The sequence below is a fragment of the Rhinolophus hipposideros genome, assembly GCF_964194185.1.
Source record: "Rhinolophus hipposideros genome assembly, chromosome: 5".
NCBI classification, from domain to species: Eukaryota; Metazoa; Chordata; class Mammalia; order Chiroptera; family Rhinolophidae; genus Rhinolophus; species Rhinolophus hipposideros.
In genome coordinates this window covers 51,614,573-51,627,367 of record NC_138051.1, presented here as the reverse complement: position 1 = coordinate 51,627,367, position 12,795 = coordinate 51,614,573, and the positions used below count along the sequence as shown (strand labels likewise).

The following is a 12,795-nucleotide window of genomic DNA, read 5'->3' as shown; positions in this document are numbered from 1 at the left end:
TTCCAAAGTAGATAGCCAATTTACATTCTCATCAGCCGAATGAGAATTCTCTACATTGCATATTTTCGCAAACATTTAGTATTGTCAGACTTTTAAATGTTAGCCATTCTGTTGGGTAAGTAGTGCTATCTCATTTTTGGTTTTAATTGGCACTTCCCTGATGACTAGTTCATATGTTCACTGGCCATTTGGATATCCATTTTTGTGAAACTCCTGTTCAAGTCATTTACTCCTCTTTTACTGGGTTGTCCGTCTTTTAGGAGCGCTTTATTCCTTCTGGATATTAATCCTTTATTCATTATATAAGTTGCAATCATCTCCTACTTTGTGGCTTACTTTTACATTCTCATTGGGATTTCTTTAGATAAACAGAAATTCTCAATTTTAATATACTCATGTTCTACCAACGTTCTTCAGTTAATGCTTTTGTGTCTTGTTTTAGAAACCCTTTTCCATCATTAAGGTTAGAAACATATTCTCAAACTAATGTAGTTTTATCTTTTCCAGTTAAACATCAATGTACGTGGCACAGAATTTTATGGTGTGAGTTTGGGGAAACAATTTCTTTTTTTCTAATTGGCTATCTAATTAGAAATTTGAATTGGCTGTCTATCTAATGGCTATCTGTCTTAGCACCTTTTATTGAAAGGACTGGCTTTTCCTTCCCCCACTGCTCTATAGTGCACGGTCTTTTTGGCCTCTCTATTCTCTGTCACTGTTCTAATTCTTAATTATAATATTGAAAATATTTTGTATCTAGAAGAGCAAGTCCTTCCTACTTGTTCTGCTTCAAGAGTATCTTGGCTTCTATTCCTAGCTCTTTGCATTTCCATATAAATTACATAATGAACTTGTCACATTCCACAACTACTCCCCACAAATCTGCTGGGATTTTGTTTGGGATTGTATTGAAACTGTAATTTATTTTAGAGAAAACTAACATCTTTATAAATTTAGTCTCGAAATCTAAAATTTAAGGTGTATAAAAAGAATGTATAGTCAGGTTCATGAAAAACGAAGACTGAAAAAATGTCATGGACAGGAAGAGAGTAGGAAGATACGATGATTTAATGCAATGTGATACCCTAGATGGGATTCTGGAACAACAAAGAAATTAGTGGGAAAATTGGTGAAATGTGAATGAAGACTTTAATATATTTAATAGTAATGTATCAATATTAAATTTCTATGTTTTGACACATATACTATGGTCACGTTAGATTAAAGGAAACTGGCTAAAGAGTATACGGGAATTCTCTATAATATTTTTGCAAATTTCCTGTTTCTGAAATTATTCAAAAATAAAAAGTTCATTAAATTCTTTTAGAAGAATGTATGTTCATTAGGTTTTCTTTTGTGCTCTTAACAATTACAAAGAAAGGTATATTAAAGTTTTCCAGTATGATGACCTATTTCTTCTTATACTTCTATTAAATTTTGCTTTATGTACTTTGAAGTTATGTTATTAGATGCATACAAATTTTGTTTTTCATTGTCAAAAACTGACCTTTACTCTTTGTGACAGTTTCTATTGTTCAAGGAATGAACAGTCAATTAAGACGTTTTTTTACTTTCCAGGTGTCTCCAGGCACGTAGAAATTTAAAATGATTGTATCTTCTTAGCAAATTAAACAATCTATCATTAGTAATGCTGTGACTTAAACTATAAGTCTGTTCTTTCTGAAATTACTATAGGTACACCAGCCTTCTTTTGATTAGCAATTGTATGGCATCTGTTTTTTTCTTCTTTTTATTTTCAATCTTTCTGTTTAATTTCATACTGTTTTATACATGTCTCTTGTAAACAGCAAATATATATATTTTAATCTAGCTTCAGAATCACTATCTTTTAACTAGAGGATTTAGTCCTATTTATACTTACTATAATTATTCATGTATTTGAATTTATTAAATCTACCATTTTCTCTATCCTATCAGTTCAATATTCTTCTCTCTATCCTATCAGTTCAATACCTCTTCTTTCTTCTTGGATTGATTAATTTTTCCTTCTACTAATCTAGAAGTTACCCACTATATTTTCTATGCTTTTCATGGTTACTCTAAAAGAGTAATATCCAAAAGCATATTCTGCAATAATGGAAATATTCCAAATCTGTGTTGCCCAATAAGTTATCCACTAGCCACTTGTGGTAATTAACAATTGAAATGTGTCTAGTGCAATTCAGGAAATAAATTTTTAATTAAATTTAAATAGCCCCACTTGGCTACCATATTGAACAGAGAAATTATAGATATTATAATATTTCTCCCTACCATATCAAAGTCAGAAGTTAATACTCTCTTTTTGAAGAATTAATTCTAGGCCCTTAGAATACTTTCCTCCCACCTTATGTTATTTTTTGTATATGCTAATGTTCTTTATTCAAACCCCAAAAGATAATGTTATTATCTGAGACAGTCAACATTTATTATTTGTCCACATATTCATCATGTTATTTTCTCTTCATTCACTCTTCCTTCCATCTGGGATCACTTTCCTTCTCAAAAATCCTGTTTGGAGTTTCCATTAATGATGGTCTACCAGCAGGAAATTATCTTAATTTAATTAATCTAAGAAATGACTTTATTTTGCAAGATCATTTTTCTGCGAACAGGATTGTAGGTTAGCATTGTCTTTTTTCAGCACATTGAATATATCACTTCCACTGTCATCTGGCTTCCAATGTTGCTCCTAACGAGTTAGTTACCAATTAATAATGAGAAATAATTTCTCCGTGGCTGAATTTTGGTACCCACCATTCAGAGAACTGATCATATTTATTTTTAGGATAATTATTTGCAGAACACATAATTAGAATACAAAGAACTAGCCAGTTCTAAAAGATATTTCACAGACCTATTTCAAACTTTGCCTTATTCTTTTTTTCTTTTTCAGGAGTAGAATCCTTTTGTCACAAAACAAGTAAAATAGATATAGAGCACAAGACTTTGAAAACCACTGTGTAGATCAGAAAAGTCTGATGAACCATGTCTGTCCTATATTACATTTTTTTCTTTAAGCATCTGAATTTAACTGTTTACCAAAACAAACAGCTACATATAGTCAGAGGGATGATCTGAGTCCAATCGTAAGAACTCAGGCTTAAGTTCCTTAGGCCATCAGCTCATTCTCAAGAATCTAAGCTACCTGGCACTGTCATCTGTCAGCATCCAACAAGTCTCCCCTTGGATGTGTAAAGTGCTGGACATGTTTAGACTTTTCAGTGATATTCTTAGAGACAGATAATACAGATATCCTGCTTACAGAAAAACACCCTTTCATTGCCCAGAATACCAGTTGCTTTTACCAATGGTCAGGGATAAAAAAACACTGCCCAGTCCTTGCTATTGCGCCCTCTACTGTGTAGTTAATGCATGCCTAAATGCAAACTTCATTCCATCAGTCAATATTTGAGAACCGATTATGTTCCGAGCATTGTTTTAAGTAATCAGAAATAAGAGCCCAGTCCTAATAAAACATACATTCTCGTGGGAGATGACAGTCAATCAAGTAAAGAAATAAATACTAATTCTAGATAAGTGGAAAAGAAAATCAAATAGGGTAATAAAAGAGGAAATGACTGGAGAAAAGAAGGGTGACTAATTTCAACAAGTTGGTCAGGGAGGGTCTCTCTTACAATGTGATATGTGACCTAAGGCCTGAATAATGAGGAACTAGAAATAGGAAGATCTGGTAGAACAATGAGTTAGGGTAGTAACACAATGTTCCACAGTGGGCAATCAACTAGTATAAAAACCCGAGACAGGAATGAACTTGACATGTCTGAAGAACAGAAAGGCAGTTAGTGTCGTTAGAGGGTAGTAAAAAGTAGGAGAATTGTATGAGGTGAATTTGGACAAATGAGCCAAGTCTAGATCATGTAGCATTATCATAAAAATTCTAATAAGGATTTTGCACTTTATTTTAGTTACACTGGAGGCTTTTAAGGAAAGGAGAAGAGTACAAGGATAATGGGGAGGGTTTATTTTATACAGATCACTCTGAGTGCTAAGACAATTCAATGGGGGAAAGAATAATCTTTTCTACAAACTGTACTAAATCAACTGGATATCCACATGCAAAAGAATAAAGTTGGATTCCTTCCTCAAACAATACACAAAAATCTTCTCAAAATGAGTCATACTCCTAAACCTAAGCATTAAAACTATCAAACTATTAGAAGATATAGGAGTAAATCCTTGTGACTTTGGCTTAGTCAAAGCCTTCTTAGGTAGGACACCAAAAGCATAAGCAACAAAAGAAAAATAGATAAATTGGACTTTATCAAAATTAAAAACTTTTTTCAAAGCATATCATCAAGAAAGTGAAAAGACAACCCATAGCATGGGAGAAAATATTTGCAAATCATGTATCTGATAAGAGAGTTATACCTAGAATATATAAAGAACTCTTGTAACTCAGTAACAAATAGACAAATAGCCCAATAAAAAATGGGCAAGGGATCTGCAGACATTTCTCCAAAGAGATATACAAATGGCCAATAAGCACATGAAAAGATGCTCAACATCACTAGTCATCAGAGAAATGCAAATAAATCCACGAGATATGACCTATTAGGATCCACCTATTAGGATGACTATAATAAAAAAGAAAGATAATAACAAGTGTTGGTGAGGATGTGGCCCCTAACTCCTTGAAATTACTCAGCAGTCTTGGGCAGGTTTAGCAGTCTGCGCCCTTAACCTCACAATTTGGCTAATTCCAGGAAAAAGCATAGAAATATAAGTATCAGAAAACATAAATCGAGATTAATTTGCCAAATTAATAAAATTTTACTACATTTGTGTTTATATAATTTATATAATTTCTACTTACCTGAGGGTCTACTAACCACCCATGGTACAAAGGAATATCAAGAAGATCAAATACTATGCACTCTGGAGTATATTCAAACACTCGAACACCAGTGAATTTTACATTTACATCCAAGCCTGTCTGCAGTTTGTGCAAGATTGCCATAGCATCACTCATATTCTGAAAAAAGAAAGGGAAGGGTAAAAATGAAAAAAGTCAAACAACAACAACAACAAAGATATGTAAATGTAAGCACATGTACTTCTAATTTTTCATTTTGTCCATTTTATTCATCCCTTCAACTTTTATTATTAAGTACCTACTAGGGGGTGGCCAGTTAGCTCAGCTGGTTAGAACGTGGTGCTGATAACACCAAGGTTGCTGGTTCGATCCTCGCATGGGCCACTGTGAGCTGCACCCTCCTTAAAACAAAAGTACCTACTAGGTGCCAGGCACAAATCTGAGTTCTAAAAATCTAATAGTAAATAAAATAGACAAAGTTCCTGATCTTGTGCAACTAACATTCTATTGTGAGAGACAAATATAAAAATATATAATGTCTAGTACTGGTAAGAAAAATTGAGCAGATAAGGATGTACAAAGTGACAGGGATGAGGGACCTATTTTAGACCAGGAAGCCTAAAGATAAACGTTTCTAGAGGAAGGCCTCTCTCATTTCTAGGTATATATCCAAAAGAAATGAAAGCAGCATCTTGAAGAGATATTTGTATACCCATGTGCAGAAGTAACCCAAATGCCCATTGACAGATAAATAAAGAAAATGTGGTATACACATACAATAGAATATTATCCAGCCTTAAAAAAAAAAAGCAAATCCTATTACATGGTACAACAGGGATGAAACTTGAGGACACCGTGCTGAATGAAATAAGCTGTTGCAAAAGGACAAATAATGCATTATTCCATTTATATGAGATACCTAGAGTTGCCAAAATCATGGAAACAAAGCAGAATGGTAGTTGTCAGGGGCTGGAGGGAGGAAGAGCTGGGGAATTGTTTGATGGGAATAGAATTTCAGTTTTATAAGATGAAAATGTTCTAGAGATCTGTTTATAAAACAACATGAATATGTTAACACTACTGAATTATACCCTGAAAAATGGTTAAGAGTAAATTATATATGGTTTTTAACCACACACACAAAAAAAGAAAAATGTAATGAGCTATCAAGTCACTAAAAGATACAGAGGAAATTTGAATGTACATTACTAAGTGAAAGAAGCCAATCTGAAATGACTACATGCTGTATATGATTTCAAACAACATTGTGGGAAAAGTCAAAAGATGGAGACAGTAAAAAGATCTGTGGTTGCCAGAGGTTAGGAGGAGGGAGGAATGAATAGGCAGAGCACAGGATTTTTAGGGCAGTGAAATTATTCAGTATGACACTACAATGATGGGTACATGGCATTATACATTTATCAAAACCCATAGAATATATATATAAAATCAAGAGTGAGCCCTAACGTAAACTATGGGCTTTGGGTATTAATTACGTGTCAATGTAGGTTCATCAGTTATAACAAATGTATCACTCTGGTACAGGATGTTGATAGTGGGGAAGGTTGTGGTGTGTGTTGGGGGGATATGGGAACTCTGTACTTTCTACTCAATTTTGCTGTGAACTTAAACTGCTTTAAAAAAAGATCTATATAAGAATGACACTTAAATAATGACCAATAGTGACCAAGCAAACTATTGAGTCTTGGGAGCTCTGGAAAAAAGGTATTCCAGACAAAGTGGGCATCAGTGCAAAAACTCTGATGCAGAAATGAGTTCAATATTGTGTCCATGGAATAACAAAGAGTCCGGCACGGCTAGAACAAAATAAATGAAGTGCAAAGTGGTGGGAGATGAAGTCTGCAAGAGACAGCGGCTGGATCACAAAGTCTTGTTGGCCAAATTAAGGAGTCACTCTGTTCACATCAGTTTTCTCAATAAATATGATCACATAAGTTTGTTACAAAGACTATTTTAAACGTGTTTTTCTAAACATCTTAATACATTAAATATGGATATGCTTATAGAGGATATATTTGATGGAACAAATAAAAGCCAATATATAAAATTTAATAAAATTTTACGGGATCCCTAATGTTAATCAGACACTGTGCTATCAAGCCATTAAAAGATATAAAGATATAAAACAGGAGTAGACTATAGGCTATTTGAGAGCTTAGAGTAGAAAGGGTGAACATGAAATAAATCCTTTTATATTAAAACTCGGAACTCTCTAAATTTAGGTCATAAGAACAAAGTTTTCAGTAAATCGTTTTCAGCGGATCTTTTTCAGTAAATACTGTAAATGTATTTTCTCTTCCTTATGATTTTGTTTTATTTTATTTTTTCAATTATAGTTGCTATTCAATATTATCTTAGTTTCCTTGTGATTTTCTTAATATTTTCTTTTCTCTAGCTTACTTTACTATAAGAATACAGTACATAATACATATAACATACAAAATATGTGTTAAATGACTGTTTATGTCATTGTTACGGCTTCCAGTCAACACTAGGCTATTAGTAGTTACGTTTTTGGGGAGTCAAAAGTTATATGCAGATTTTTGACTGTGTGTAGCCTGTCGGTGCCCCCAACAGTGGCACCTGTCGGTGCACTGTTCAAGGGTCAACTGTATTTTCTCAAAAGTTGAACCCTTAAAAACAGTTCACATTTTTTCCTTCAGTGTTTTTAAAATTTTGCCTAAAGCTATAGCAAAGATGAACACAAAAAAATTGTAACAATAGTGAGCAATTATATAGGATTGTAGTTCTACTATTACTGATTTTTCTTTTATATTTGTTAAATTCTAGGTCACCAGTCACCCAATTTCCTTTAGGGAAATTGTAATTTCAAATAGCTTCTGAGCTCATGCTTATACCTTTATATATCTTCCACATTTTTTATAGATTATATAGTATTAAAATAACTAAATTGATACCATTTGATAGTCTTTGTAATGATTAATAAATGATAAAAATAAATAAATTTCTAAACAAAGAGTTTAAAAGGATAAATATTTTGTTATCTTGTTCCTAAATCCAAATTATGATCGTATTATAAAATACAGAGACCTTAGGTATGGTGTAAGCAAGCCATCACAAGAAAGAATTACTATTGGTTCCTTTAAGCCAGTGGTTAAACTGTTTCTTTGAATTTTCCCCAAACGTACTTCTAACATGGTGAAATATTTTAATTATTTTAAAATTAAAGTTTATTGGGGTGACAATGGTTAATATAAAATGTATTTTAAAATATATTTGTATTCATTTAAAAATCTGTCATAAACCCATACACAAATACACAACGTTTTCTTATTTTGTCAGGGTATCTATCATTAAGCAAAACTGGGGAAAATATGCTCTTTGTTTACATTACAACTTCTGATGAAGAGGTTTTAATTAGGAAGGCGGCAGCTCTGCACTGGTCTTCCTATAATCCAGGCTTGAACATTTTGTTCATATAAAATTTTACAGAAAGTAACATTATTACATCATACTTGTGGAACACTAGATACCGGCTCATACTCAGACATGCTAGCTTGATACATACTACTCCCAAAGCTAATGATAGTGTAATCACAATACCTTATAAATAGTTTTAGAGCTTATTTTAAATGCAGGGTACTTTTTGTCTGGCATGTTTATAAACGGTTGTTAGATATTGTTTGTTTTAACTCTGAAACAAAACTTTACTTCCAATCATTTTCCAAGAGTCTACAACACCTTAATGAAAGTGTATCCTGAGACTGCAAGATGGACAACAAACAAAATACTGATATTATTTGCAAAGATTCATCAAGATTCTCTCTAGACTGTATAACAGAAGTAAAATGAATTTTGAGGTTGAATTGAAATTGCAATTATCATCCATAATTCTTAATTTCAAGTTTTTAATCAAAACAGCCTGCTTTCAGTAAGAGATGACATAAATCTGATAAATAATAAACACTAAACCATATCAGTTTATACTTATAAAATATTATTTACTGGTTTTATATATTGGAGGTTACCATAAGATTTCATTTGAAAAGTGGTTTCTATTGCAAAAAACATTTTGAAACCCTTGCTTTAAGCTATAAATTTCAATAGAAGTTAAATTACTTAGCATACCAATTTGGCTTTAGCTACAGATTTCCTACCTCACACAGTGATGCAATGCAACATGTTAGCTTTTCCATTCTCTTAGGACTAGATCATCTGAATATTCAAATTCAATAAATTTTGCAATACTGAAATGAGGTTTTGCTTCCTTTTTGCAAATTTGATACTAGTGAAAATATATAAAAAAGCTCTGAAAGTAAATGTAAAGGTTCCAATGACATCTACTTCTTCCCTGGTTGAGACTTCCTTCCACTATAGCATCTTGCCTTCTACTATCAAAGAAAGAAAGAATACTGAGGAAAAGGAAGCTCTGCTTGCTTTCTTCCAGCTCCAATAATTTTGAGCCTAGTGACCCCTTCTATATTATGGAACAGAATCTCGAAAGAACATGCTAAGAAATGGGGACACATTGAAACTATGAAACTGCAGGGTCCTAATGACATACCCTAGATATCATTTGCTCAACTTTCTCTTAAATATAATTATAAAATATAAATAAATAAAATGAGGAAGGATGACTCAATGACAAAATCACTTGAAAGTCAATATTTGCAAGGAAAATACCAGGTTATCATTCTACATAGTCCTGTAGAATGATATCTATATTTCATTCTATATAGCATATATGTTCATATAAAACAGACTGGCCACTGATAGAGAGACCAATGAATATGGCCATAAGTTAAAAATGACATATTTTAATATAACAAAAATTGTTTCTATTACCTGTTCATAGTTTAAACGTTGAATTTCTGAAATTTCTTTTGGCTTTGCATCAAGCATGTAATCTCCTGTAAAAAGAAATTATGAAGTTGCCTTTTTAAAATAGTACTTTTTTCTGATTACAAAGGTAATAGATTTTAATTATAAATTATAGCAATAGTTGGCATATAAAATTAACTCCCCAACTCTACTCAGAGAAAATCGATATTAACTGTTTGCTAGTCTTACATATTTTTTTCAGAGTACATACTCTAATTCTTTTGAGCTTTCTTTTCCTTACATTTTACAATATATTTGAACATCTTTCACTAACTACAATAAAGCTCTAAAGGGTTGTACCAAGTTTCACTGATATTAACAATATAACAAGAATGGGTGTTATCAGTCTTCTAAATGTTTGCCATTTTGAGAAGTAAATAAAATTATTTTGCATTTAAAAAAACTGATATCTTTTTACATATGTATTTTTATTTGGTGTCACCTTTTTAATGTATGTATGACTTTTAGTATATGTGGCACCTTTTAAATATATGTAGCTCCATTTTGATATTGGCTGTGCCTTTTAATTTATATTTTGCCTTTTTAATTATGTATTAACTATACTCTCATTGAACTATAAAAGCTCTTTTTGAATTAGAGGAATCAGAACATTTACTGTTATATAGGTGGTAAATATTTTTTCCTATATGGACTTCTGACTTTATGTTGATGATTTTTTGTCTACTTTCTGTGATACAGAAATACTTAATTATAATATAGTCAAACTCCTCTATTACAGCTTCTGGGTTGAATGTCATGTTTAGAAAGATCTCCACCTCTTAAAAGTATACAAACATTCACATATGCTTTCTTCATGTAATTTTATGTTTGTCTTTTTTAATGTTTAAATCTTTTATTTATCTGGAATTTATTTTGATATAAAGTTATATATGAAACCAGCTTCTCACCGTCCCTCCGAAGTCACTAACACGTTGATTAAATTGTTTATAATATAAACTTTATTTTCTAATTCAAATTAATTTAAGACTGCATCAAGTATTCTCTTAAGCTTTCCAACTGATAAAAAATTCCTTTGAACATTAATATATTATTATTTGTACTTCTAATTAGAACTTCATGATAGCAAAACCTAACTAGTAAAGATTTTATTTCACATAGGTAAAAGAACTACTTCAAAAGCACTAAATTAATTGACTGCAGAGCTATATAAGCAAGGCTATTTAACAAGCATTTTTGAGTCCTTCCCTATATGGCACATAGCATGTGTGCCGTGTGTGCACATAGAGAGGGGTTTTAATACAGCATTTAACTGAAAACTACTATACTTTATTTTGAGTAAATTCTGTACATTATTTATTCAAATAATCAAGAACATAATTGCTGTATTTGTACTGTATTATTTCATTTGGTAGAAGAATCAGATATTTTTAAAAGGCTGAGTTTGAGTTAGTTTTTTTTAAATCTTTTTTTAAAATTAAAGTTTATTGGGGTGACAACTGTTAATAAAGTTACACAGATTTCAGGTGTACAGTTCTGTGATACATCGTCTATATGCCACATAGTGTGTTCACCACTCAGAGTCAGTTCTGAGTTTGAGTTTCTAAGATAGCATCTTTCAGTTTTAGATACCTAAATAAATCTACTCTTAAGAGTGCTGTTTTTTTCTAGCTTATCTAACCTTTATTACCTGAAATTAGTCAACAATATTATTTCAATCTATTAACTATTTCATGAGAGTCTGTATTTATTAATGGGTTAAAACAAATATTAGGAGATGAATGATTCTCTTAAAAAACCAATAATCCATTTGAGCAAAGAACATATAGGAAACAGAGAATAAGATAATGATAAAGTATAATACAGTAAAAATGTAATAAATGCCTTAAGTATCATATAATTTTAAAAAGAGATATTGATAATGTCTGTAGTACTCAGAAATATATTTTGGAGAGGGCAGTATTTAAACTGGATTCAGAAAAATGGGCAGAACTTGGCAAGGCAGTGAAGGAAACAGCATTCTTTGAGGGAGAAAGAGTGATGGAAAAAGTACATATTAAGAAACATCATTTCATACAGACAGCTTATAAGAAGGTTTATATGTAAGATTTATGTTGCAGAGTGGTGGGAAATATGGCTGGATTAGTAAACTCGATCAGATAATAATAAGTCATAAATAATATGGCTGCTTATAAAACATCATAAGGGATCTTTATGTTTTTAACTAGACAAGTGCAGGATGAAATTGATGCTTTTGAAAGATAACACTGGTATGTAGGCTTATTTGGAGGGGGAAAGGAAATAATAGAGTTTGCAATAAATCATGTTGTGAAGTATTAATATACAAAGAGGAGAAGAATTTCAAAGAAAGAATCCATAAGACTTTGCTGCTAATGGGATATACCAAATAAGCAGAAATCAAGAAACAAAAATCTGAGAGCTTCATGAGGCCGAAAAATGGAAGACAGGGTTTGGCAGCAGTTAGCTTATCCCATGTGAGCATTTGGAAAAGAGGAAACATGGTCAACTCTGGGCAATGTTAAAATGCTTCAACATTGACCAACCAATATAGTATTTATATTCAAAAGATAAAATCCATTGTCTCTTTTAAAGTCAGAGAACACCACCATCCCAACAACCATTTTCCTTACTGTAATACTATGTTAATCTCATCATCATATAAATTATTTTGGATGAGTCAAGTCATAGTTTAAATTCCAATTTGTGTGACACTTTTTTATGTTATCCTCCTACCATTTCTGCCACACTTCCTCCCCACTTTACTTTATTAGATCTCTTAGTACTTCCTAGGTATCCCTGTTCTTTTCTTCTGTACACCAAAGCCCTACAACAAGCCTTGTCCACGTGTGGCCCTGCTCTACTACTCTAGTTAATAAAAATTTCCAAATTAAAATCCACTCCTCCTCTAATCTTTACCCATCAAAATTCCCATTCCCTTGTGGTTCCTCAGTGTGGTGCTAGGAAATCAATTACTGGTTTCACTTATAACCTTCTACTAGTGTTTGCTTATTAACTCAAAAGCATTTCTAGTTCCTCCAGAGAACTGGAGTAATCTCAAGAGGAGAAAATTCAAATAACTTAGAAAATTAAACAATTTGTCCTGGCAGGATTGGCCT

General features: G+C 32.1%; 1 protein-coding gene across 1 annotated transcript in view; it reads right to left on the bottom strand.

The window, feature by feature from the left end:
- Positions 1-12,795, bottom strand: part of MINDY2 (MINDY lysine 48 deubiquitinase 2) — a 57,081-nt gene that overhangs the window by 28,689 nt on the left and 15,597 nt on the right. Inside the window, exons 3-4 of the mRNA XM_081048413.1 lie at positions 9,665-9,729; positions 4,838-4,996 (exon numbers count right to left, since the gene is read on the bottom strand). Of these exons, the coding sequence (XP_080904539.1) occupies positions 4,838-4,996; positions 9,665-9,729 (224 nt within the window). The remainder of the gene's footprint in view (positions 1-4,837; positions 4,997-9,664; positions 9,730-12,795) is intronic.